The sequence below is a fragment of the Choloepus didactylus genome, chromosome 8 (genome assembly GCF_015220235.1).
Source record: "Choloepus didactylus isolate mChoDid1 chromosome 8, mChoDid1.pri, whole genome shotgun sequence".
Lineage (NCBI taxonomy): Eukaryota > Metazoa > Chordata > Mammalia > Pilosa > Megalonychidae > Choloepus > Choloepus didactylus.
Window position 1 is genome coordinate 35,212,771 of NC_051314.1, and position 24,007 is coordinate 35,236,777.

General features: G+C 36.7%; 1 protein-coding gene across 5 annotated transcripts in view; it reads left to right on the top strand.

The window, feature by feature from the left end:
- The window catches only part of CEP83 (centrosomal protein 83), a 182,259-nt gene that overhangs the window by 58,997 nt on the left and 99,255 nt on the right, over positions 1 to 24,007 (top strand). For 3 of the 5 annotated variants that reach the window (XM_037846054.1, XM_037846058.1, XM_037846057.1), the window contains exons 2-3: positions 4,359 to 4,627; positions 5,100 to 5,250. In XM_037846054.1, coding sequence (XP_037701982.1) covers positions 4,455 to 4,627; positions 5,100 to 5,250 — 324 coding nt within the window. In that variant the 5' untranslated portion in view covers positions 4,359 to 4,454. Of the gene's footprint in view, positions 1 to 4,061; positions 4,193 to 4,358; positions 4,628 to 5,099; positions 5,251 to 24,007 lie in introns of those variants that run through there. The other 2 variants (XM_037846055.1, XM_037846056.1) reach the window with 2 other exon arrangements.

A 24,007-nucleotide genomic window follows, 5' to 3' on the forward strand; every position in this document is an offset into this window, starting at 1 on the left:
ACTGGCAGATAGTAGAAAATAAGACTCAACAAAGCAAGGTAGGTTGGGACTGATTTTGTGGGGCTGATTGCAAAGTGCTAGAGGGTTTTAACTCTATCTCTTAAGTAAGAGTTTTTGAGTGAGAGTGAGAAGTAAATAAAAAATTTTGAATTTTAGTCTAGCTGTACTTTGTGGGTCTTGGAAACAGGGATAACAAAAAGCTCTTATAGTGGTCTAGTTATTAGGTGATAAGGGTCTGACTTTATTTGGTAAGTAGGAATGAGGACAAAGGGATGGAGAGAAGAAAGATTTTAAAAGAAAACTGTTGAGTGTTTATGTATGGGATGTTAACAGCGAAGTGGAGAAGGTTTGGGATTATAAGTTTTGATGAATGGTAGCATAATACTGGTGTATTATGTATTTCCAGAAACTGGAAAGTCAGGAGGGTGAATGTGGTTTTAAAGTAAGGATGGTGAATTTGGTTTAAGATAGTTTGAATATAGGGTGATTATAGAAGTAAATGTTCATTGGACAATTGCAGATATGTTTCTAGAAGATGAGAATGAGATGGTCTCAGGCATTTGCTAATTTTAGTATCTGAAAATTTTTGAGTAGTAATTTAAAAAAAAAAATTAATAAAATGTTGAAAGTCCAAGGTCCACGTTGTCCTGGGGGAGAGTTGCCCTATTACGACTTCCCCAGAAATTACTGCTATTATAAGCTTGGTATATATCATTTGATTTTTAATGTGTATGTACACTTGTGTGTATATATATATATACTTTATTCATACTCTAGTTCATTGTGCTGTGAATTTATTGCTAATAAATCTTCCCATTTCAGTTGGAGTAGACCTAACATCTACTTTAATGCATAGCATAGGTGTACCTTTATTTATGGAAGGTTAGATTATTTCTGATATTTTATTTTCTATTGTTAAAAGCAATGTTGCAATAAATATTTTGTGTAATTATCTTTGGGCACTACTTCAGCTATTTTCCTAGAGTAAATTCTTAGAATTGGGTTAGAGGGTAAGCAGATTTATCATTTTGATACAGATAGTTTCCAGAAAGATAGCATTGATGTGTGTGTGCATAAATTAACAATATGTTGGTTTATTTTTTTTAGGGGAGAGTATAGCATGTGTTTGGGTGTGGTACCTACTGGTGAAGTGCAATAGTGTAGTCTAGCTTTATTAGTCACTAAAATTTACATGTAAAAAGGAGATGAAAGTGCAGATATCTTCTTTGAATGGTAGAACTACTCTTGGAGGGTAATCTTAATGTTATGGGAATGCTCAGGAACGACTATGGTTTGTTAATTTTCTTGGGGTAAGGTAGGAACGTGTTGGAGGCAAAGTAGTTATTTTAGGTTGTTTGTTTTACTTATTCCTCTGTTTTGGTTTTGTTTGAAATGTAGTTTTCTGTTTGAAATGTTTGTTTTTTAAATTTTTGATAAATGAAGTTAAAAAAATAATAAAAACTACTCTTGGTGTAGGAATAGAAAGTTGGGTTATATACATATGTGTGCATAGAACTACAATTGGAGATAAGGTAGTGGTGGTGGTGATTGGGAAAGGGATATCCTGAAAATGATGAAGTCCTTAAAAATACTTCTAGTATGTTTTAATGACAATAGGAAAGAGGTGTAGCATTTTTAGTTCATTTTCCAAAAATGTTCAATTATTAGTCAGTATCATTTCTATAGGGTCTTAATTCCCATTTTAATGTAAAGAGTCTATGGGAAAATTTACTGTCTACTAGAATAAAAAAAGTATGAATGTATCCATTTTAACTTGGAAGTCTTTCTTTCACTAGCAGTGGGACAAAAGGGTAGTTCTTGAATTTTCTAATGTAGTTTAGGCTTTTTTGGTTAATTGAAGTTAAAACCCTATAACACTCTTAGATGGTATTATTAAAAAGTAATAAAATATGTTCATTTTATTTTTCTAGCTCTTAAAAATTACTTTGGGCCAATAAGCAGAATCAACATTACATGCCTGTTTTATGATCCAGTTCATTAATTCTGTGGCAAATGTATTTTCTAGACAGGATAATCTTTTGGCAACTTCTACAAAAAGTACACTCTATGTTTGAAATCTTAATGCATGTTTAACATAAGAGCAAGGAGTAAAGTGTTCTTGAAGACTTCTCTCCCTCCCCATTAAAATATAATTTGATAGGAAACCAACTCCAATTTTAGTTTAAAGGTCTTCGTATGTAATATACAGACATCACACTAATTTATCAGAAATGGTATATTTCAGACTGGACTGAGTAATTTAATAATTAGTTTAAATAGACAGAGTAATGATCCTTTCTTTTTGTGTGTGTGTGTGTGGTTTTTTTTCCCCCTACAATTTTATTGAGATATAGTCATATACCTTACAATCATCCAAAGTGTACAATCAGTTGTTCACAGTATCATCATATAGTTGTGCATTCATCACCACAATCAATTTTTGAGCATTTTCATTACTCACACAAAAAAGAATTAAAATTAAAATAAGAATAAAATTTAAAAAAAGAACACCCAAAACAGCCCATCTCCTCCATACCCCCTATTATTCACTTACTTTTTTGTCCCCATGTTTATACTCATCTGTCCATACACTGCATAAAGGGAGTGTGAGCCACAAGGTTTTCACAATCACATGGACATACTGTACAAGTTATATACTTTTATACTCGTCTTCAAGAATCAAGTTTCAGGTATTTCTTTCTAGCTATTCCAATACACTAAAAACTAAAAAGGGATATCTATAATGCATAAGAATAACCCTCCAGAATGACCTTTCAACTCCATTTGAAATCTCTGAGCCCCTGAAACTACTTTATTTCATTTCCCTTCCCCCTTTTGGTCAAGAAGGCTTTCTCAATCCCACAATGCTGGGTCCAGACTCATTGCTGGGACTCACATTCCACTTTGCCAGGGAGAATTGCACCCCTGGGAGTCATGTCCCATGTAGGGGGGAGGGCAGCAAGTCCACTTGCCAAGTTGGCTTAGAGAGAGAGGCCACATCTGAGCAACAAAGAGGTTCTCTGGGGGTGACTCTTAGGCACAATAATAAGTAGGCTTAGCCTCTCCTTTGCAGTAACAAGCTTCATTAGGGCAAGCCCCAAGATCGAGGTCTCAGCCTACTGAACTGGTAGTCCCCAATGCTTGCGAGAATATCAGGATTTCCTCAGGTGGGAAGTTTAATATTTCTAAAATTTTCCCCAGTCCCTCAAGGGGGCTTTGCAAATACATTTTTATTCTCTGCCCAAATTACTGTGGGATGTATCAGGGCTTCATGTTAACCTGTACAAACCAACCAGATCTCACACCCTATTCAACGTTCCATGTAATTATGGTGTTTGAATAAACTGACCGTGCAAGTTAAATTATATAGTGTACTGCAGAAAATAAAGATTTTCTACCAAATAAACATCTCTACCTTTGGTCTCACACAGAAGTTGAAGTTTTACAACAGTCACTATCATCCTTTACCCTTTAGTCTGATTTACTTCAGTCCTAACCAAGTCCATTTTGTTCATATCTCTAATTGAAGTATGAAGGTCCTTTCTTGTAGTAAGAAAAGGTAATTCATGATAACCCTGACTAAGGAAAAAATAACATATAATGACCTAGGGAAAAATTAATGAAGTTAAATGGAATACAACTATTTTAATTAAAATTTTTCATCTTAATTTTTTTACAGTAAGAACCTTTTCATCTTTTTGACTTATAGATACAGCAAAACATTGAGTTACTTTCATAATACTGTGTTAGGGCTATAGAGGATAACTGAGGAGATTTAGTTTTTTTAGCACAGTGCATGACACATAGAAGGTGATCATTATTATATGTTGACCGATTTTTCATCTGAATCTACATCTTGAGTACATTTCACCTTATGTCAAATGAAAGACCCTTTGTAACATTAGTTGCAGCTAAATCTTTGTGATGACTTTGATATTCCTCAGCCACATATTAAGTTCGAAATGACTTTTCTCCTGATTTCTTAATTATGGATGTTGTTTCAGGATCCACCCTTGAAGTTTACCCAAGTAGTCTGAAGAAACATAACCCTGTGCTTGTGAATCCTGGAGTACCTAAATAGGAAAAATAGGTACTTTTAGTTAGGTTTAATTCTTGAAGATGTGACCTTGATGGTCTTGTAACTTTGATGGTCCCATAACATTTGCATGGAAGTAAAGAAAAATGGTTTAAGGTATGATTCAGTGTTAATTCTTGCGTTTTGTTTTATGAACAGCTGAGAATCTGAAAACTGGGTTTTGTTGTAGAAATAATAATGAGAGTAATAAGTGATTAAAATATATAACACGGAAGGAAACTTAGGCTTATTGATCACTAACTGAGTGTATTTCTCTGTCCAGGTATAATTTAGCTTCCTGAGATTCTGTCTGAACAAGAAGGCAGTGGAAAATACTCTTGGAAAGAAAACTAAAAGGGAAGACAGAACTTATTTTTACATGGTTTTCAGCTCACTTACCAATATGGACGCTTTTCCCAACATTTTTCCTCCTGGTGGAGACAGTGAGCTGACAAATTCTCAATCTGAGTTCCAAAAAATGTTAATTGATGAAAGGTTACGATGTGAACATCATAAAACTAATTATCAGACTCTGAAAGCTGAGCACACAAGGTAAATTACTTAAATTTAGAGGTGGAGAGGGTGGGTTTGTAAGGAGTTCCAAATTGGAACTACTTTGGCCCAGTGTGCACTTGGGAACATACAGTAAAAAAATTTTTTTTTGTGGTATATGTATTTAAAACTTTCTAATATAGTAAAAGTTTTGCTTTAAAATTCCTTTACACAAAACTAAGCATGTATCAAGTAGATTGTGAATTTTATAAAGTTTTTGTTTTGAAAGTAGCAAGATATATCTGATTAAATGTATGTAGGTGAGCTAAATTTGTTTCCCCTCCTCTTGAAATAAAGCTGCATTCAGAATCTACAATGTTAATAATGAAATGAAACTCGATAAAGAAATTTGCCAGTTTAATGGAATGTATATTGATCTTTTTCTTCTGTATGTTTGTTAACTTGTCATAAAGTAATACAATTACAAAGCAAAGAATAAACCTAAAACTGAATTCTTTTTATTTGAAATCAGGTTGCAGAATGAGTATATAAAGTCACAAAATGAACTCAAGCGATTGTTAAATGAAAAGCAAACTTACCAAGAAAAATTTCAGCTGCTGTTTGAAGAGCTAAGAGGGGAATTAGTAGAGAAAACTAAGGACTTAGAGGAAATGAAACTACAGGTGAGAAAATATATTTGAATTAGTATAAAAATTGTCAGATGTTTAATGAATACAAGTGTTAGTTTTGGTATATTTGGTAAATTCTCTCTATATTCTTAATGATTATTTTGCCACATCCCCCGGTGATATAATTTAATCTTTCATATGTTTTGTAATGTTGACCTACAATGTAGGTAAAACTGCATTTTATGTAATTTGGCATTATATTACATATTCTGATTTAAATAATATTTCATTTTTCAGAATTGGGAGAAAGGCCATTACGAATTAATGTGAATTCAGAATTAAAAAATATTTTTTTATTGAGATTGTTCACATACCATACAATTACCCAAAGATCCAAAGTGTACAATCAGTTGCTCACGGTACCATTATACAGCTGTGCATCCATCACCACAATTAATTTTCTTTTTATCAATTTTTAGAACATTTTCATTACTCCAGAAAAGAAATAAAAGACAAAAAAAAAAAGGAAACTCAAATCCTCCCATACCCCTAACCACTCCCCCTCCATTATTGATTCATAGTATTGATATAGTATATTTGTAATTGTTCATGAAAGAATGTTAAAATACTACTAACTGTAGTATATAGTTTGCAATAGGTATATTTTTTTCCTATCTGCCCCTCTATTATTAACTTCTAGTTATAGTGCCATATGTTTGTTCTAGTTCATGAAAGAGATTTCTAATATTTGTACACTTAATCACAGACATTGTCCACCACAAGTTTCACAGTTTTATACATTCCCATCTTTTAACCTCCACCTTTCCTTCTGGTGACATATGTGACTATGAGCTTCCCCTTTTCACTACATTCACAGACCATTCAGCACTGTTAGTTATTCTCACAACATGCTACCATCACCTCTGTCCATTTCCAAATGTTTAAGTTCACCATAGTTGAACATTCTGCTCATAATAAGCAACCGCTCCTCATTTTTCAGTCTCTTTCTGTATCCTGGTAACTTATATTTCATGTCTATGAGTTTACATATTGTAATTAGTTCATATCAGTGAGACCCTGCATTATTTTTCCTTATGTGTCTGTCTTACTTCACTCCATATAGTGCCCTCAAGGTTTCTTCATCAACCCATTTTTTTAAGATGGTTTTGTTCACATAACTTACATTCCATCCTAAGTAAACAATCGATGGTTCCCTGTATAGTCACATATTTATGTATTCACCACCATCACCACTATCTATATAAGGACATCTCCATTTCTTCCACAAAGAAGGAGGAAGAGTCAAAGAAGGTAGAGAGACAAAAGAAAAAGAAAAAAGAGAGAAAAATAAAAACATGACAGCTAGGAAGCAACAAAAGGAAAGATAGCATTAAACTAAAGTAGAATAAAGAGTCAGACAACATCACCAATGCCAAGAAGTTCCATACCCCTCCCTTATGTCTCTCTCTTATATGCATTTAATGTTGGTATATTGCCTTTGTTACATCAAAGGAAACACAATACAAAGTTTCTGTTCATTATAGTCTCTAGTTTGCATTGATTGTATTTCTCTTTTAACCATACTCACAGTCATCTTTGTTCAGTGTACTTATATTGCTGTGCTACTGTCACCCAAAATTGTGTTCCAAACCTCTCATTCCTGTCTTTTCCGATCTGTCTGTAGTGCTCCCTTTAGTATTTCCTGTAGAGCAGGTATCTTGTTCACAAACTCTGTCATTGGCTGTTTGTCAGAGAATATTTTAAGTGCTTCTCATATTTGAAGACAGTTTTGCTGGATATTGGATTCTTGGTTGGCAGTTTTTCTCTTTCTGTATCTTAAATGTATCAACCCACTTCCTTCTTACCTCCATGGTTTCTCCTGAGAAATCCACACATAGTCTTATCAAGCTTCCTTTGTATGTGATGGATCGCTTTTCTCTTGCTGCTTTCAGGATTCTCTCTTTATCGTTGACGTTTGATAATCTGATTATTAAGTGAGTTGGCATAGGCCTATTCAGATCTATTCTGTGGGGTATGCTGTACTTCTTGGATCTGTAATTTTATGTCTTTCATAAGAGATGGGAAATTTTCATTGATTATTTTCTCTATTCTTGCTTCTTCCCATTTTCCCTTCTCTTCTCCTTCTGGGACAGCTATAAAATGTACATTCATGCGTTTCATGTCGTCATTCAGTTCCCAGAGATGTTGCTCGTATTTTTCCATTCTTTTTTCTATCTGTTCTTTTGTGTATAGGCTTTCAGGTGTCTTGTTCTGCAGTTCCTGAGTGTTTTCTTCTGCCTCTTGAGATCTGCTGTTGTATGTCTCCATTGTGTCTTTCATCTCTTTTGTTGTTCCTTTCATTTCCATAGATTCTGCCAGTTGTTTTTTGAACTGTTGATTTCTACCTCCTGTATGCCCAGTGTTTTCATTATATGGTTCATCTCTTTGCCATATCTTTCCTAAGCTTTTTTTTTTTTTTTTTTAATCATCATTTTATTGAGATATATTCACATACCACGCAGTCATACAAAACAAATTGTACTTTCGATTGTTTACAGTACCATTACATAGTTGTACATTCATCACCTAAATCAATCCCTGACACCTTCATTAGCACACACACAAAAATAACAAGAATAATAATTAGAGTGAAAAAAGAGCAATTGAAGTAAAAAAGAACACTAGGTACCTTTGTCTGTTTGTTTGCTTCCCCTACTTTTCTACACATCGATCCATAAACTAGACAAAGTGGAGTTTGGTCCTTATGGCATTCCCAATCCCACTGTCACCCCTCATAAGCTACATTTTTATACAACTGTCTTCGAGATTCATGGGTTCTGGGTTGTAGTTTAATAGTTTCAGGTATCCACCACCAGCTACCCCAATTCTTTAGAACCTAAAAAAGGTTGTCTAAAGTGTGCGTAAGAGTGCCCACCAGAGTGATCTCTCGGCTCCTTTTGGAATCTCTCTGCCACTGAAGCTTATTTCATTTCCTTTCACATCCCCCTTTTGGTCAAGAAGATGTTCTCCATCCCACGATGCCGGGTCTACATTCCTCCCCGGGAGTCATATTCCACGTTGCCAGGGAGATTCACTTCCCTGGGTGTCTGATCCCACGTAGGGGGGAGGGCAGTGATTTCACCTTTCAAGTTGGCTTAGCCAGAGAGAGAGGGCCACATCTGAGCAACAAAGAGGCATTCAGGAGGAGACTCTTAGGCACAAATACAGGGAGGCCTAGCCTCTCCTTTGCAGCAACCGTCTTCCCAAGGGTAAAACTTATGGTAGAGGGCTCAACCCATCAAACCACCAGTCCCCTATGTCTGTGGTCATGTTAGCAACCATGGAGGTGGGGTAGGCGAATACCCCTGCATTCTCCACAGGCTCCTCAAGGGGGCACTACATCTTTTTTTTTTTTCCTTGTTTGTCTTTTTTCTTTTTTTTTTTTTTTTTTTAACTTTCCCTTCTTTTTTCAAATCAACTGTATGAAAAAAAAAGTTAAAAAGAAAACAAACATACAATAAAAGAACATTTCAAAGAGACCATAGCAAGGGAGTAAGAAAAAGACAACTAACCTAAGATAACTGCTTAACTTCCAACATGTTCCTACTTTACCCCAAGAAAGTTACATACTATAGCAACATTTCAGTGAACTTGTTCCTACTACATCCATCAGAAATTAACAGACCATAGTCATTTCTGGGCATCCCCAGAACGTTAAATAGCTTATCTGTTCTTCTTGGATTATTGTTCCCCCTTCCTTAATTGCTCTCTACTGCTAGTTCCCCTACATTCTACATTATAAACCATTTGTTTTACATTTTTCAAAGTTCACATTAGTGGTAGCATATAATATTTCTCTTTTTGTGCCTGGCTTATTTCGCTCAGCATTATGTCTTCAAGGTTCATCCATGTTGTCATATGTTTCACCAGATCGTTCCTTCTTACTGCCGCGTAGTATTCCATCGTGTGTATATACCACATTTTATTTATCCACTCATCTGTTAATGGACATTTGGGTTGTTTCCATCTCTTGGCAATTGTGAATAATGCTGCTATGAACATTGGCGTGCAGATATCTGTTCGTGTCACTGCTTTCCGATCTTCCGGGTATATCCCGAGAAGTGCAATCGCTGGATCGAATGGTAGCTCTATCTCTAGTTTTCTAAGGAACTGCCAGACTGACTTCCAGAGTGGCTGAACCATTATACAGTCCCACCAACAATGAATAAGAGTTCCAATTTCTCCACATCCCCTCCAGCATTTGTAGTTTCCTGTTTGTTTAATGGCAGCCATTCTAACCGGTGTTAGATGGTATCTCATTGTGGTCTTAATTTGCATCTCTCTAATAGCTAGTGAAGCTGAACATTTTTTCATGTGTTTCTTGGCCATTTGTATTTCCTCTTCAGAGAACTGTCTTTTCATATCTTTTGCCCATTTTATAATTGGGCTGTCTGTACTATTGTCATTGAGTTGTAGGATTTCTTTGTATATGCAAGATATCAGTCTTTTGTCAGATACATGGTTTCCAAAAATTTTTTCCCATTGAGTTGGCTGCCTCTTTACCTTTTTGAGAAATTCCTTTGAGGTGCAGAAACTTCTAAGCTTGAGGAGTTCCCATTTATCTATTTTCTCTTTTGTTGCTTGTGCTTTGGGTGTAAAGTCTAGGAAGTGGCCTCCTAATACAAGGTCTTGAAGATGTTTTCCTACATTATCTTCTAGGAGTTTTATGGTACTTTCTTTTATATTGAGATCTTTGGTCCATTTTGAGTTAATTTTTGTGTAGGGGGTGAGGTAGGGGTCCTCTTTCATTCTTTTGGATATGGATATCCAACTCTCCCAGCCCCATTTGTTGAAAAGACCATTATGGCTCAGTTCGGTGACTTTGGGGGCCTTATCAAAGATCAGTCGGCCATAGATCTGAGGGTCTATCTCTGAATTCTCAATTCGATTCCATTGATCTATATGTCTATCTTTGTGCCAGTACCATGCTGTTTTGGCAACTGTGGCTTTATAATAAGCTTCAAAGTCAGGGAGTGTAAGTCCTCCCACTTCGTTTTTCTTTTTTAAAGTGTCTTTAGCAATTCGAGGCATCTTCCCTTTCCAAATAAATTTGATAACTAGCTTTTCCAAGTCTGCAAAGTAGGTTGTTGGAATTTTGATTGGGATTGCATTGAATCTGTAGATGAGTTTGGGTAGAATTGACATCTTAATGACATTTAGCCTTCCTATCCATGAACATGGAATATTTTTCCATCTTTTAAGGTCCCCTTCTATTTCTTTTAGTAGAGTTATGTAGTTTTCTTTGTATAGGTCTTTTACATCTTTGGTTAAGTTTATTCCTAGGTACTTGATTTTTTTAGTTGCTATTGAAAATGGTATCTTTTTCTTGAGTGTCTCTTCAGTTTGTTCATTTCTAGCATATAGAAACATTACTGACTTATGTGCATTAATCTTGTATCCCGCTACTTTGCTAAATTTGTTTATTAGCTCTAGTAGGTGTATCGTTGATTTCTCAGGGTTTTCTAGATATAAGATCATATCATCTGCAAACAATGACAGTTTTACTTCTTCTTTTCCAATTTGGATGCCTTTTATTTCTTTGTCTTGCCGGATTGCCCTGGCTAGCTCTTCCAGCACAATGTTGAATAACAGTGGTGACAGCGGGCATCCTTGTCTTGTTCCTGATCTTAGAGGGAAGGCTTTCAGTCTCTCACCATTGAGTACTATGCTGGCTGTGGGTTTTTTATATATGCTCTTTATCATGTTGAGGAAGTTTCCTTCAATTCCTACCTTTTGAAGTGTTTTTATCAAAAAGGGATGTTGGATTTTGTCAAATGCTTTTTCAGCATCTATTGAGATGATCAATTGATTTTTCCCTTTCGAGTTTTTAATGTGTTGTAATACATTGATTGTTTTTCTTATGTTGAACCATCCTTGCATGCCTGGAATGAACCCCACTTGGTCATGGTGTATGATTTTTTTAATGTGTCTTTGGATTCGATTTGCAAGTATTTTGTTGAGGATTTTTGCATCTATATTCATTAGGGAGATTGGCCGGTAGTTTTCCTTTTTTGTAGCATCTTTGCCTGGTTTTGGTATTAGATTGATGTTAGCTTCATAAAGTGAGTTAGGTAGTGTTCCATTTTTTTCAATGTTTTGAAAGAGTTTGAGTAAGATTGGTGTCAGTTCTTTCTGGAAAGTTTGGTAGAATTCCCCTGTGAAGCCATCTGGCCCTGGGCATTTATTTGTGGGAAGATTTTTGATGACTGATTGGATCTCTTTGCTTGTGATGGGTTGGTTGAGGTCTTCTATTTCTTCTCTGGTCAGTCTAGGTTGTTCATATGTTTCCAGGAAATTGTCCATTTCTTCTACATTATCCAGTTTGTTGCCATACAGTTGTTCATAATATCCTCTTATAATTTTTTTAATTTCTTCAGGATCTGCAGTTATGTCACCTTTTTCATTCATTATTTTGTTTATATGGGTCTTCTCTCTTTTTGATTTTGTCAGTCTAGCTAGGGGCTTGTCAATCTTGTTGATCTTCTCAAAGAACCAACTTTTGGTGATATTTATCCTTTCTATTGTTTTTTTGTTCTCTATGTCATTTATTTCTGCTTTAATCCTTGTTATTTCTTTTCTTCTACTTGGTTTAGGATTGGTTTGCTGTTCATTTTCTAGCTTCTTCAGTTGATCCATTAGTTCTTTGATTTTGGCTCTTTCTTCCTTTTTAATATATGCGTTTAGTCCTATAAATTTCCCCCTTAGCACTGCTTTTGCTGCATCCCATAGGTTTTGGTATGTTGTGTTCTCATTTTCATTCGTCTCTATATATTTAGCAATTTCTCTTGCTATTTCTTCTTTAACCCACTGACTGTTTAGGAGTGTGTTGTTTAACCTCCAGGTATTTGTGAATTTTCTAAGTCTCTGATGGTTATTGACTTCTAATTGTATTCCATTGTGGTCAGAGAATGTGCTTTGAATAATTTCAATCTTTTTAAATTTATTGAGGCTTGTTTTATGTCCCAGCATATGATCTATTCTGGAGAAAGTTCCGTGAGCACTAGAAAAGTATGTGTATCCTGTTGATTTGGGATGTAATGTCCTGTAGATGTCTGTTAAATCTAATTCATTTATCAGATTGTTTAGGTTTTCAATTTCCTTATTGGTCTTCTGTCTGGTTGATCTATCTATAGGAGAGAGTGATGTGTTGAAGTCTCCCACAATTATTGTGGAAACATCAATTGCTTCCTTTAGTTTTGCCAATGTTTCTCTCATGTATTTTGTGGCACCTTGATTGGGTGCATAGACATTTACGATTGTTATTTCTTCTTGCTGAATTGCCCCTTTTATTAGTATGTAGTGGCCTTCTTTGTCTCTCAAAACATCCCTGCATTTGAAGTCTAGTTTATCTGAGATTAATATTGCTACACCTGCTTTCTTTTGGCTGTAGCTTGCATGAAATATTTTTTTCCATCCTTTCACTTTCAGTTTCTTTGTGTCCCTGTGTCTAAGATGAGTCTCTTGTATGCAACATATTGATGGTTCATTTTTTTGATCCATTCTGCGAATCTATATCTTTTAATTGGGGAGTTTAATCCATTTACATTCAACGTTAAAACCGTGAAGGCATTTCTTGAATCGGCCATCTTATCCTTTGGATTATGTTTGCCATATTTTTCCCTCTCTCTATTAATATCCTTTATTGTACCCATACCGAATCTCTTTAGTACTGAACCTTTCTCCAAGTCTCTCTGTCCTGTCTTTGTTTCTCTGTCTGTAGGGCTCCCTTTAGTATCTCCAGTAGGGCAGGTCTCTTGTTAGCAAATTCTCTCAGCATTTCTTTGTCTGTGAAAAATTTAAGCTCTCCCTCAAATTTGAAGGAGAGCTTTGCTGGATAAAGTATTCTTGGCTGGAAATTCCTCTCACTCAGAATTTTAAATATATCGTGCCACTGCCTTCTCGCCTCCATGGTGGCTGCTGAGTAGTCACTACTTAGTCTTATGCTGTTTCCTTTGTATGTGGTGAATTGCTTTTCTCTTGCTGCTTTCAGAACTTGCTCCTTCTCTTCTATGTTTGACAGTGTGATCAGTATATGTCTCGGAGTGGGTTTTTTTGGATTTATTCTATTTGGAGTTCGCTGAGCATTTATGATTTGTGTATTTATGTTGTTTAGAAGATTTGGGAAGTTTTCCCCAACAATTTCTTTGAATACTCTTCCTAGACCTTTACCCTTTTCTTCCCCTTCTGGGACACCAATGAGTCTTATATTCGGACGTTTCATATTATCTATCATATCCCTGAGGTCCATTTCGAGTTTTTCAATTTTTTTCCCCATTCTTTCTTTTATGTTTTCATTTTCCATTCTGTCATCTTCCAGGTCACTGATTCGTTGTTCAACTTCCTCTAGTCTTGTACTATGAGTGTCCAGAATCTTTTTAATTTGGTGAACAGTTTCTTTAATTTCCATAAGATCATCCATTTTTTTATTTAGTCTTGCAATGTCTTCTTTATGCTCTTCTAGGGTCTTCTTGATTTCCTTCATATCCCGTACTAGGGTCTCATTGTTCATCTTTAGTTCTTTGAGTAGCTGCTCTAGGTGTGTCTCTTCTGGTCTTTTGATTTGGGTGCTTGGGCTTGGGTTATCCATATTGTCTGGTTTTTTCATATGCTTTATAATTTTCTGTTGTTTTTGGCCTCGTGGCATTTGCTGACCTTGATAGGGTTCTTTTAGGGTTTGTAGACCAGTTGAAGTCCTTATCTCTAATTTATCAGATCTACAGCTTCGTGGAGTACACTTTCTCTAACTAACCAGCAGGTGGCGTCCACGAGCCACCTGTTCTCCACAAGCCAGATCTCCCCTGCTTAGCCTTTTTGGTGAGTGGGGGAGTGAGTCTTGTGGGGCCCAATTGGTGTCCCAAGCTTGCGTGTGTAGTTGGTGTTGCCTGCCCTGTATGTGGGGCGTGTTTCTGGGCAGTCGGGGAGGGGGGGTGGCCCTAACAATCAAATCTCCCTGATGATCCTAGAGTTTTAAAGCTACTGCAATAGTCTAATCCTTCAGTTCAGTCCTGCCACAGTTTGTCTCTGCCACTGACCCACAAGTCTTTGGTATTGGCGTATGGCTCCTGAGACTTGCAAGTGGGCCCCTCTTCCAGGCCGTGCACCCCGGGTCCTCTGTTGAGGGATGACTGTGCTATGCCACAGGTGAGTGCCGTCCCCCCAGGGCAGTTCTGGGCTGCTGGGCTGTGTTGGGAGGCTCTCAGTCTGCTCAAATGATGGCTGAATGGGGCTCTGTTAATTCACACTGCTCCCCCTTCCCAGCTCTGGGACATTCAGCTGAGGTTGCAGGGAAGGCTAATGTCCACGCCCAGTTTTGTGGTGTGTGTCTGTTATTTGAAGCACTTCCGTCACACTGGGTTGTCTGGGGCAGCTCTGGGCTATGGGGCTGGCGATGGGCAGGAGTGTTTCCTGTCCACCAGGATGGTGGCTGTGAGCGGACACCCCCCTTTTCTTGGGAAGTTGTGTTGTTTAGTGAATTTTCTCAGCCACTGGATTATTGCCTTTTGTCTCAGAGCTCTCTTAGTTCTGCTCTTGACTTGACGTGCTCAAATTTCAATTCTTTGAAGCTTTCTGTATTGAGCTTCTTAGAGTAATTGTTTTAGAAAAAGCAAAAAGGATTTAAAAAAAAAAAAAAAAAAAAAAAAAAAAAAAAAAACCGGCCCTCCTCAGAGATCTAATGGGTTATTGAAATGCCAATAGACAAAGCAACCAGGGCCATTAAGGAAAGGTGCCCAGGGCAGAGAGATCAGCCTTGCTTCGGGATTTGCATATGCGCCTCAAGGCCTGATCTCCGCCCTTCCCCTTTCTGTGTTCACCAGAACTCCAAAAATCCTCTGCTTTTATTTTGGAGTTTTTCGTGTTGTTTTTTTTCTATGCCTGTCTCCTCTCTGCTGGGCTGGCTGCTCTCAGAGTCTCTGGTGTCTGGCCTCAGTCTATCTATGGTTGGAGTTTGAATCAGTAGAATGAGTTTCCGGTAAGAGCAGCCACTGCAATTCTCCCTTCTCCTTCCTGGAGCTGACAGCCCCTCCTCCCCCGGGACTGAGCCTGGCAGGGAGGGGCGCGGGTCCCCTGGCCGCAAAAACTTACAGATTTCGCTGATCTCAGCAGTTCCACGTTTTCATGAGTGTTGTATGAAGTATGCCCAAAGACAGATTGCTCTGTGGTGTCCAGTCCACGCAGTTCCTGGCTTTTTACCTACTTTCCTGGAGGAGTAACTAAAACATACAGCTCACCAGTCTGCCCCCTAAGCTTTTTGAATTGATTTAGCAGTAGTTATTTCAATTCCTGTATCTCAGTTGAAGTGTAAATTTGTTCCTTTGACTGGGCCATAAGTTTGTTTTTCTTAGTGTAGGTTGTAGTTTTCTGTTGTCTAGAATCTGGTTTCCTTTGTTATCCCAATCAAATTTTCCCAGACCAGAGTGGGCTTAGGTCTCAGCAGGAGGCAATAGTATCTGGTTTCCCTGGGGGTGTGTCTTAGAGGTTTGGCACACCCTGTGAGGCCTCAAGCCATTGGGCTTTTCTGCCCAGCAGATGGCACCTGTCAGCCTGTAACTCCAGACTGATGTAAGGAGGTGTCACCCGTGGCTGTTTTCCCCCAGGCTCTGGAGTCTGGTTCTGAATGGAAGGCGGGTAGTAGAGCTTGGCTCCACCTTCTTTCTCTTAGGGAAGATACACCCTCTAGGGCGAGGTCATTTGCATTTGAATAGTCTCTCTGTCTCCGCTATCTCCACCCTTGTCTAGGTCAGAGTGCTGAGAACTGAAAATGGCTGAGGCTTTCTCCACTGAACTGAAAAAGGGACAGAAAACTCCCATTCAGGGCTAGTCTGCAGCCCCCCTGAGTTTCACCCATCGGCCAGAGGCAGCACCTGGTCCTCCGGGCACCCCCTCCCTCCCAGAGTGGTCCTCTGGCTCTCCAAGGTCAGTTGTCACCAAAAGCCTCTGTGTGCTTGTTGGGGATTCGTAGCTTGTATTGAGCAGTCCACGTTTGTTAATTAAAACCAGAGTTGGAGCTGGGCTGAGGTATATTCACTTGTTCAGAGAGTGCTGCTCTCTAGCACAGCTAGGCTTTGTAGTTTGGGCTTTGGGGGGAGGGGCTCCCGGCTCAGATCTGCAGTTTTTATGTACAGATTTTATGCTGCAGTCTCCGACATTTCTCCCAATCCAGGCTGGTGTATGATGTAGGACAGTCATGATTGTCCCCCAGCAGTTATTCAGGTTATTTACTAGTTTCTGGTTGTTGATTAGTTGCTCCAGGGGGACTAACTAACTTTCACTCCTCTCTATGCTGCCATCTTCTTCTGTCCAGAATTAAAGAATATTTTTAAATGAAAAGTTTATTAATTTTCCTATAAATATTGTAATGAAATTAAGCTAAAAAAGTCTGTATTTTGAGTTACTTAAAAGACTTTGTAAAAACAACATGTATGTATAATTTATATGCAAATGTTTAATTTGTCTACAAAGTCGAGTAAAGCTAAACTTTACCAAATTTTCTATAAATTTCAAATTAGTAAATATTAGCAAATATTTTCTTTTATTTATTTAATCTGAGTCGTACCAGCTGTATATTTCTTCCTGACTAGAAATGTGCTTTATACAAAAAAATCTTATTAATATTGAAGTCATAATTTCGTAGTGTAAGAAGGCATCTTTCTAGTAATCTAGTCTGGCATGTCATTCTACTCAGGGATATTTTGACAGCAGCACTGGAACTTATGTCATTTGGTACCTTCTTGAAGTGTCCCATTTTTGGGCACTCCTTCAGGCCTATGTTGGAAACTCCAGTTTATCCTAAGTTTATTTAGGACATTTAAACAAACAAACAAAATCCTCAAAAAAAAATGTAATTTAAGCCTCTATAATCAATGGATTAATTTGTGTTGCAATAATTGAGAGATCTGTATGAATAAAATGAAAGCTGAACCTGGGGTGTTCTTTAAGTATTGCAGGTTTAATTATTGTGTCTTTTTAGAGTTTAATGTTGCAGATAAAAGTCAACTTTTTTTTCTGGCACAGATGTTTGGGAGATACTTGGTCTAAAACTTACATCAGGAGTTAATGTTACTTTTGATTCGTAGTGTTACTGTGGGTAAATCCCTTCTCAGAATACCTTTCTGTACTTTACTCCTTGCCTAATTTCCTTTTTAGAGATATAAAATTTTGTTGCTTTTTTTTTTTTTTCAGCTTTTCAAACTTATAGCTATCTCTGTTTCCTAACTGTGTATGAAATCTAAATGGAAAGTTATTAATCATATAGAGACTATCTTATAGGAACAGGGTGGAATAGGCCTTTTTATCTAATGACTTTCTATGTACTAACATGCCAGGCTGGAATATCTTTGCTATTTTTGTCTTATTTATATTTTATAGAAATATAAATTTCTATAATAGTTTTTGCTTTAATAAAACCTCTTGTTTCTTGTTTTAGCATTTATATGTGATGCTGATTTTTAAAATATAATAATACAAATTTCAAATACAAACGCAGATTTCTTTGTATTTAATAATGATTTTTCCCTTTAGTTGCAGCATAAGGATAGAATTCTCTTTATAATAAGAAATTTGTGGGCAGATAGGAGATAAGTGAAAAAAAAAAGAACTGAAAAAGCTATGAAAACCTAAGATGAAGGGGTTTTGTTTGGTTGGTTTTGGTGGTGTACCTTATAGGACACAAAAGTCAATCTAATTTTTATTCTTTCTGACTGAGATATATCTGAACCCATATTCCTGATGTTTAGGTTGTTTTTGGGTGCTTAAGGGTGTTAAGAGTCATCTACCTTGGTCTGAAGCTTGTCTGAGAAATATGATTTGGTTCAGCTCCAGGTCCAAATTGACCCTACTATTTGGAAGGCATTGAAGCTATGTTGGGTATGATATCCATTCTGCCATGTGTGGGGATTCTGAATTAAACTGACTCTAATGCTAAGTTTTGAATGAGTCGCCCAAAAGTTAACACAATTTCTGATACCTTAGGAAGTTCTTTTTGTCTTTACTAAGATGTGGAATAGGCCTATTTGTCCTTTTCATTATCTTTATCTTTCCTCCTCCATCTACTCCAGATTATAAATTGTTTTTGCTGTACTTTTGAATTGTAACAGTTTTGGTTTTTCTCATCTCTGAGATGAATTCTAAGGATATTTTTTGGATAAATGGATGAAGAATCCTGAATATTCTCTATTTTAAACTGTCAGAGAATATTCTTCAAGAATAGATAGGGTGTTAAATATGTTGATATTTATAATTCCTACTGCAATCATGTGTATTTTCTTCAGAAAAGTACTGTTTAATTTTCAAATGTTTGAGATCTTCTTAGATATCTTATTATTACTGATTCCATTGTGGTCAGAGATCATATTCTGTATGGTTATAATCCTTTTAAAATCATGGAAACTTGCATATGGTCTATCTTGGTGAACATACCTAGTGAACTTACATACTTGAAAAGAATGTATATTCTGCAATTGTTGGGTGTACTATTCTATAAATATCAATTAGGTCAAGGTGATAGAGTTCTGAATAGCATTATCAGTGGAAATTTTTTTATTTTCAAGCATAAGTATTAAGTTTATGAATGAAGATTCCATTTAGAGCACCAAATGACGATTTCATCCCTTTTGAAAAATATGTAGGCATTCAATACCATATTGTCTTAAAATCTCAGTAGCAGTAAATCATCAAAGTAATTGTCTGCATTTGAAAAACTCCAATTGATTTTACCCCAAGTTTTTAGTATTATTATATTGATTTTATTTGCAAACACTCCATATCCATCAAAATACACTCCTTTCTATCTGCCCCCATCCCTGGTAAATATCAAATGTATTGTGGATTTGCTATTTCTAGATATCTCTTACAAGCAACATCATATAATATTCATCCTTGTATCTTGTTTATTTCACTGAACATAATGTTTTGAAATTTCTTCCATGTTGCATCATGTCTCATAACTTCACTCTTTCTTATGGCCAAATGTTATTCCATTGCGTTTCATATATGGGTAAACTCTTGGGTTGTTTCCACATTTTGACTATTGTGAATAATCCTGCTATCAACATTGGCCTACAGGTATCTGTTTGAGACCCTGTTTTCACTTTCTTTGGGTATTTATCTAGATGTGGAATTGCTGGTGCCATGGTAATTCTGTATTTAACTTTTTGAGGAAATGCCACATTGCTTTCCATGGTAGCTGCACCATTTTACATTCTCACCAACAATGCACTAGGGTTGCAATTTCTCTGCATCTTCTTTAACACTTATTTTTTGTCATTTTAATAATAATTATCCATGATGGTGTGCAGTGGTATCTCATTGCGGTTTTTGATTCCAGCCCTCTTAAGCTTACTATTTGCATGCTGTATCTTTTTTCATTCTATTTTTATTTTTAAAGTGCATCTCTTATAGACAGCATATAGTTGGGTCTTGCTATTTAACTTATTCTGATTATCTCTGCCTTTTTGTGGTATTTAGTCCACTGACATTTAATGTAATTATTTTTGTAATTTTATTATGTTTTCTTTTTGTTTATTCTCTCTGTTTTGTGTTCCTTCCTTCCCCCATTCTTCCTTCTTTTGGTTTATTTGAATATCTTTTAGAATTCTATTTTAATTTATCTATTGGTTTATTAGCTATACTTTTCATTACTTTTTTTTTTTTGGTATTTCTGGGAATTAAAATATATATTTTTTCTGACAGTCTTTGAGATTTATACCTTTTCGGGTAAACCTTGCAATCATAAAAATCCCCTCCACTGCCATTTTTTATGCTCTAGTTGTCATATGTATCATATCTATATAAATTACAAAACTCCCAAGACAATGTTAAAATTTTACTTTGAATGTTCTGGTTTATTTTAAGAAAATCAAGAGAGGAGTTAAGACTTTATATTTACTTGGATATTTACCATTTTCAGTGTTTTCCATTACTTCCTGTTGATCCTTTAGTTTGCCTCTTATCTCGTTCTTTTCAGCCTGGAGAACTTCCTTTAGCTTTTCTTGTAGTGTGGGTGCATTGACAATGATGTCTTTTAATCTTTCTTATTTGAAAATGTCTTTATTTCACCTTCATTCTTGATGGATAATTTCTCTTCTGGCCTCTATGTTTCCTAATGAAAATTCTGCAGTCATTTGTATCATCATTTTCATGCATGTGTTGTGTTGTTTTTCTTTGCCTGCTTTCAATATTTTCTCTTAATCTTTGCTTTTCAGCAGCTTGACTATGTTTTGCTTAAATGTGGTTTTATTCAAATTTATCCTAGTTGGGGTTCACTGAACTTCTTGATCTATAAATTAATGTGTTTCACTAAATTTGGGAAGTTTTTTCCTTATTCCTTTATATATATTTTTTCTGTCTGAATTATTTTGAAGTCTCCTTTGGAATTCTAATACATTATGTTAGACCTTTTAATTGCTCCACAGATTTCTGAGACTCTCTTCATTTTTTTTCCAATCTTTTTTCTCTTTTCTTCTTCAGGTTGGATGATTTCTATGTATCTATCTTCAAGGTCATTGACTCCTTTCCTCTGACATTTCCATTCTTTCATTAAGCCTATTCAGTGAATTTTTTTTTATTAAAGATATTTATTTTTCAATTCCAACAGTTCCATGTAGTTATTTTAAAGAGTATTTTCTGTTTCTCTCCTGAGATTTCTGAACTTCATTCATTATGTGCTTATTCTCCTTTACTTCATTTAGTACACATTACAAAAGCTACTTTAAAGTCCTCGTCTGATAATTCCAATACCTAGTCATTTTGGGACTGGCCTTGGTTGGTTGTCTTTTCTGTTGAAAATGGGTCACATTTTTCTGGTTCTCTGTATATGAGGTTATTGTGGATTGTACATAGACATTGTGAGTGTTTTTCTAGGTACTCTGCACTCAATTATATTGTTCCAAAGAGTGTTGATATTTTTGCTTTAGTGGACAATTATCTTTGTAAGATTCAAACTGTATACTTTGTCTCTCCAAGTGTGCAATAGTTTACAACTCATTTCACAACTGCTATTTGTATGCCCCATGCATGCATATTCTAGGGGTCAGCCAGAGACTTAGGAACAGTTTATCTGTAGAGTATGATATTCTTCTTCTCTGGCTCTCTCCTTTCTAGGATTTCCCTTTCACTTTCCAGAAGGCTTGATTGCCCCTGATTCCTTCTTCTCTCTCTGTAAGAAAAGATAGTGGGCTGTCTACTGGAATTTTAGCCTCCTGCCAAGAGCTGGCTATAGCTGTCTTCAGGACAAAACCCGAGAAATAGGAAATCCACCCTAGGCTGGGTGTTTCCTATAAGTTTTTTTTTTTTTTTTTTTTTTTATCATCATTTTATTGAGATATATTCACATACCACGCAGTCATACAAAACAAATTGTACTTTCGATTGTTTACAGCACCATTACATAGTTGTACATTCATCACCTAAATCAATCCCTGACACCTTCATTAGGACACACACAAAAATAACAAGAATAATAATTAGAGTGAAAAAGAGCAATTGAAGTAAAAAAGAACACTGGGTACCTTTGTCTGTTTGTTTCCTTCCCCTACTTTTCTACACATCCATCCATAAACTAGACAAAGTGGTGTTTGGTCCTTATGGCTTTCCCAATCCCATTGTCACCCCTCATAAGCTACATTTTTATACAACTGTCTTCGAGATTCATGGGTTCTGGGTTGTAGTTTGATAGTTTCAGGTATCCACCACCAGCTACCCCAATTCTTTAGAACCTAAAAAGGGTTGTCTAAAGTGTGCATAAGAGTGCCCACCAGAGTGACCTCTCGGCTCCTTTTGGAATCTCTCTGCCACTGAAGCTTATTTCATTTCCTTTCACATCCCCCTTTTGGTCAAGAAGATGTTCTCCGTCCCACGGTGCCAGGTCTACATTCCTCCCTGGGAGCCACATTCCACGTTGCCAGGGAGATTCACTTCCCTGGGTGTCTGATCCCACGTAGGGGGGAGGGCAGTGATTTCACCTTTCAAGTTGGCTTAGCCAGAGAGAGAGGGCCACATCTGAGCAACAAAGAGGCATTCAGGAGGAGACTCTTAGGCACAAATACAGGGAGGCCTAGCCTCTCCTTTGCAGCAACCGTCTTCCCAAGGGTAAAACTTATGGTAGAGGGCTCAACCCATCAAACCACCAGTCCCCTATGTCTGTGGTCATGCTAGCAACCATGGAGGTGGGGCAGGCGAATACCCCTGCATTCTCCACAGGCTCCTCAAGGGGGCACCGCATCTTTTTTCTTTTTTTTTTTTTTTTTTTCCCGTGTTTGTGTTTTTTCTCTTTTTTCTCTTTTTTTTTTTTTTTTAACTTTCCCTTCTTTTTTCAAATCACCTGTATGAAAAAAAAAGTTAAAAAGAAAACAAACATACAATAAAAGAGCATTTCAAAGAGACCATAGCAAGGGAGTAAGAAAAAGACAACTAACCTAAGATAACTGCTTAACTTCCAACATGTTCCTACTTTACCCCAAGAAAGTTACATAATATAGCAACATTTCAGTGAACTTGTTCCTACTACAACCATCAGAAATTAACAGACCATAGTCATTTCTGGGCATCCCCAGAACGTTAAATAGCTTATCTGTTCTTCCTGGATTATTGTTCCCCCTTCCTTAATTGCTCTCTACTGCTAGTTCCCCTACATTCTACATTATAAACCATTTGTTTTACATTTTTCAAAGTTCACATTAGTGGTAGCATATAATATTTCTCTTTTTGTGCCTGGCTTATTTCGCTCAGCATTATGTCTTCAAGGTTCATCCATGTTGTCATATGTTTCACCAGATCGTTCCTTCTTACTGCCGCGTAGTATTCCATCGTGTGTATATACCACATTTTATTTATCCACTCATCTGTTGAAGGACATTTGGGTTGTTTCCATCTCTTGGCAATTGTGAATAATGCTGCTATGAACATTGGCGTGCAGATATCTGTTCGTGTCACTGCTTTCCGATCTTCCGGGTATATACCGAGGAGTGCAATCGCTGGATCGAATGGTAGCTCTATATCTAGTTTTCTAAGGAACTGCCAGACTGACTTCCAGAGTGGCTGAACCATTATACAGTCCCACCAACAATGAATAAGAGTTCCAATTTCTCCACATCCCCTCCAGCATTTGTAGTTTCCTGTTTGTTTAATGGCAGCCATTCTAACCGGTGTTAGATGGTATCTCATTGTGGTCTTAATTTGCATCTCTCTAATAGCTAGTGAAGCTGAACATTTTTTCATGTGTTTCTTGGTCATTTGTATTTCCTCTTCAGAGAACTGTCTTTTCATATCTTTTGCCCATTTTATAATTGGGCTGTCTGTACTATTGTCATTGAGTTGTAGGATTTCTTTGTATATGCAAGATATCAGTCTTTTGTCAGATACATGGTTTCCAAAAATTTTTTCCCATTGAGTTGGCTGCCTCTTTACCTTTTTGAGAAATTCCTTTGAGGTGCAGAAACTTCTAAGCTTGAGGAGTTCCCATTTATCTATTTTCTCTTTTGTTGCTTGTGCTTTGGGTGTAAAGTCTAGGAAGTGGCCTCCTAATACAAGGTCTTGAAGATGTTTTCCTACATTATCTTCTAGGAGTTTTATGGTACTTTCTTTTATATTGAGATCTTTGGTCCATTTTGAGTTAATTTTTGTGTAGGGGGTGAGGTAGGGGTCCTCTTTCATTCTTTTGGATATGGATATCCAACTCTCCCAGCCCCATTTGTTGAAAAGACCATTATGGCTCAGTTCGGTGACTTTGGGGGCCTTATCAAAGATCAGTCGGCCA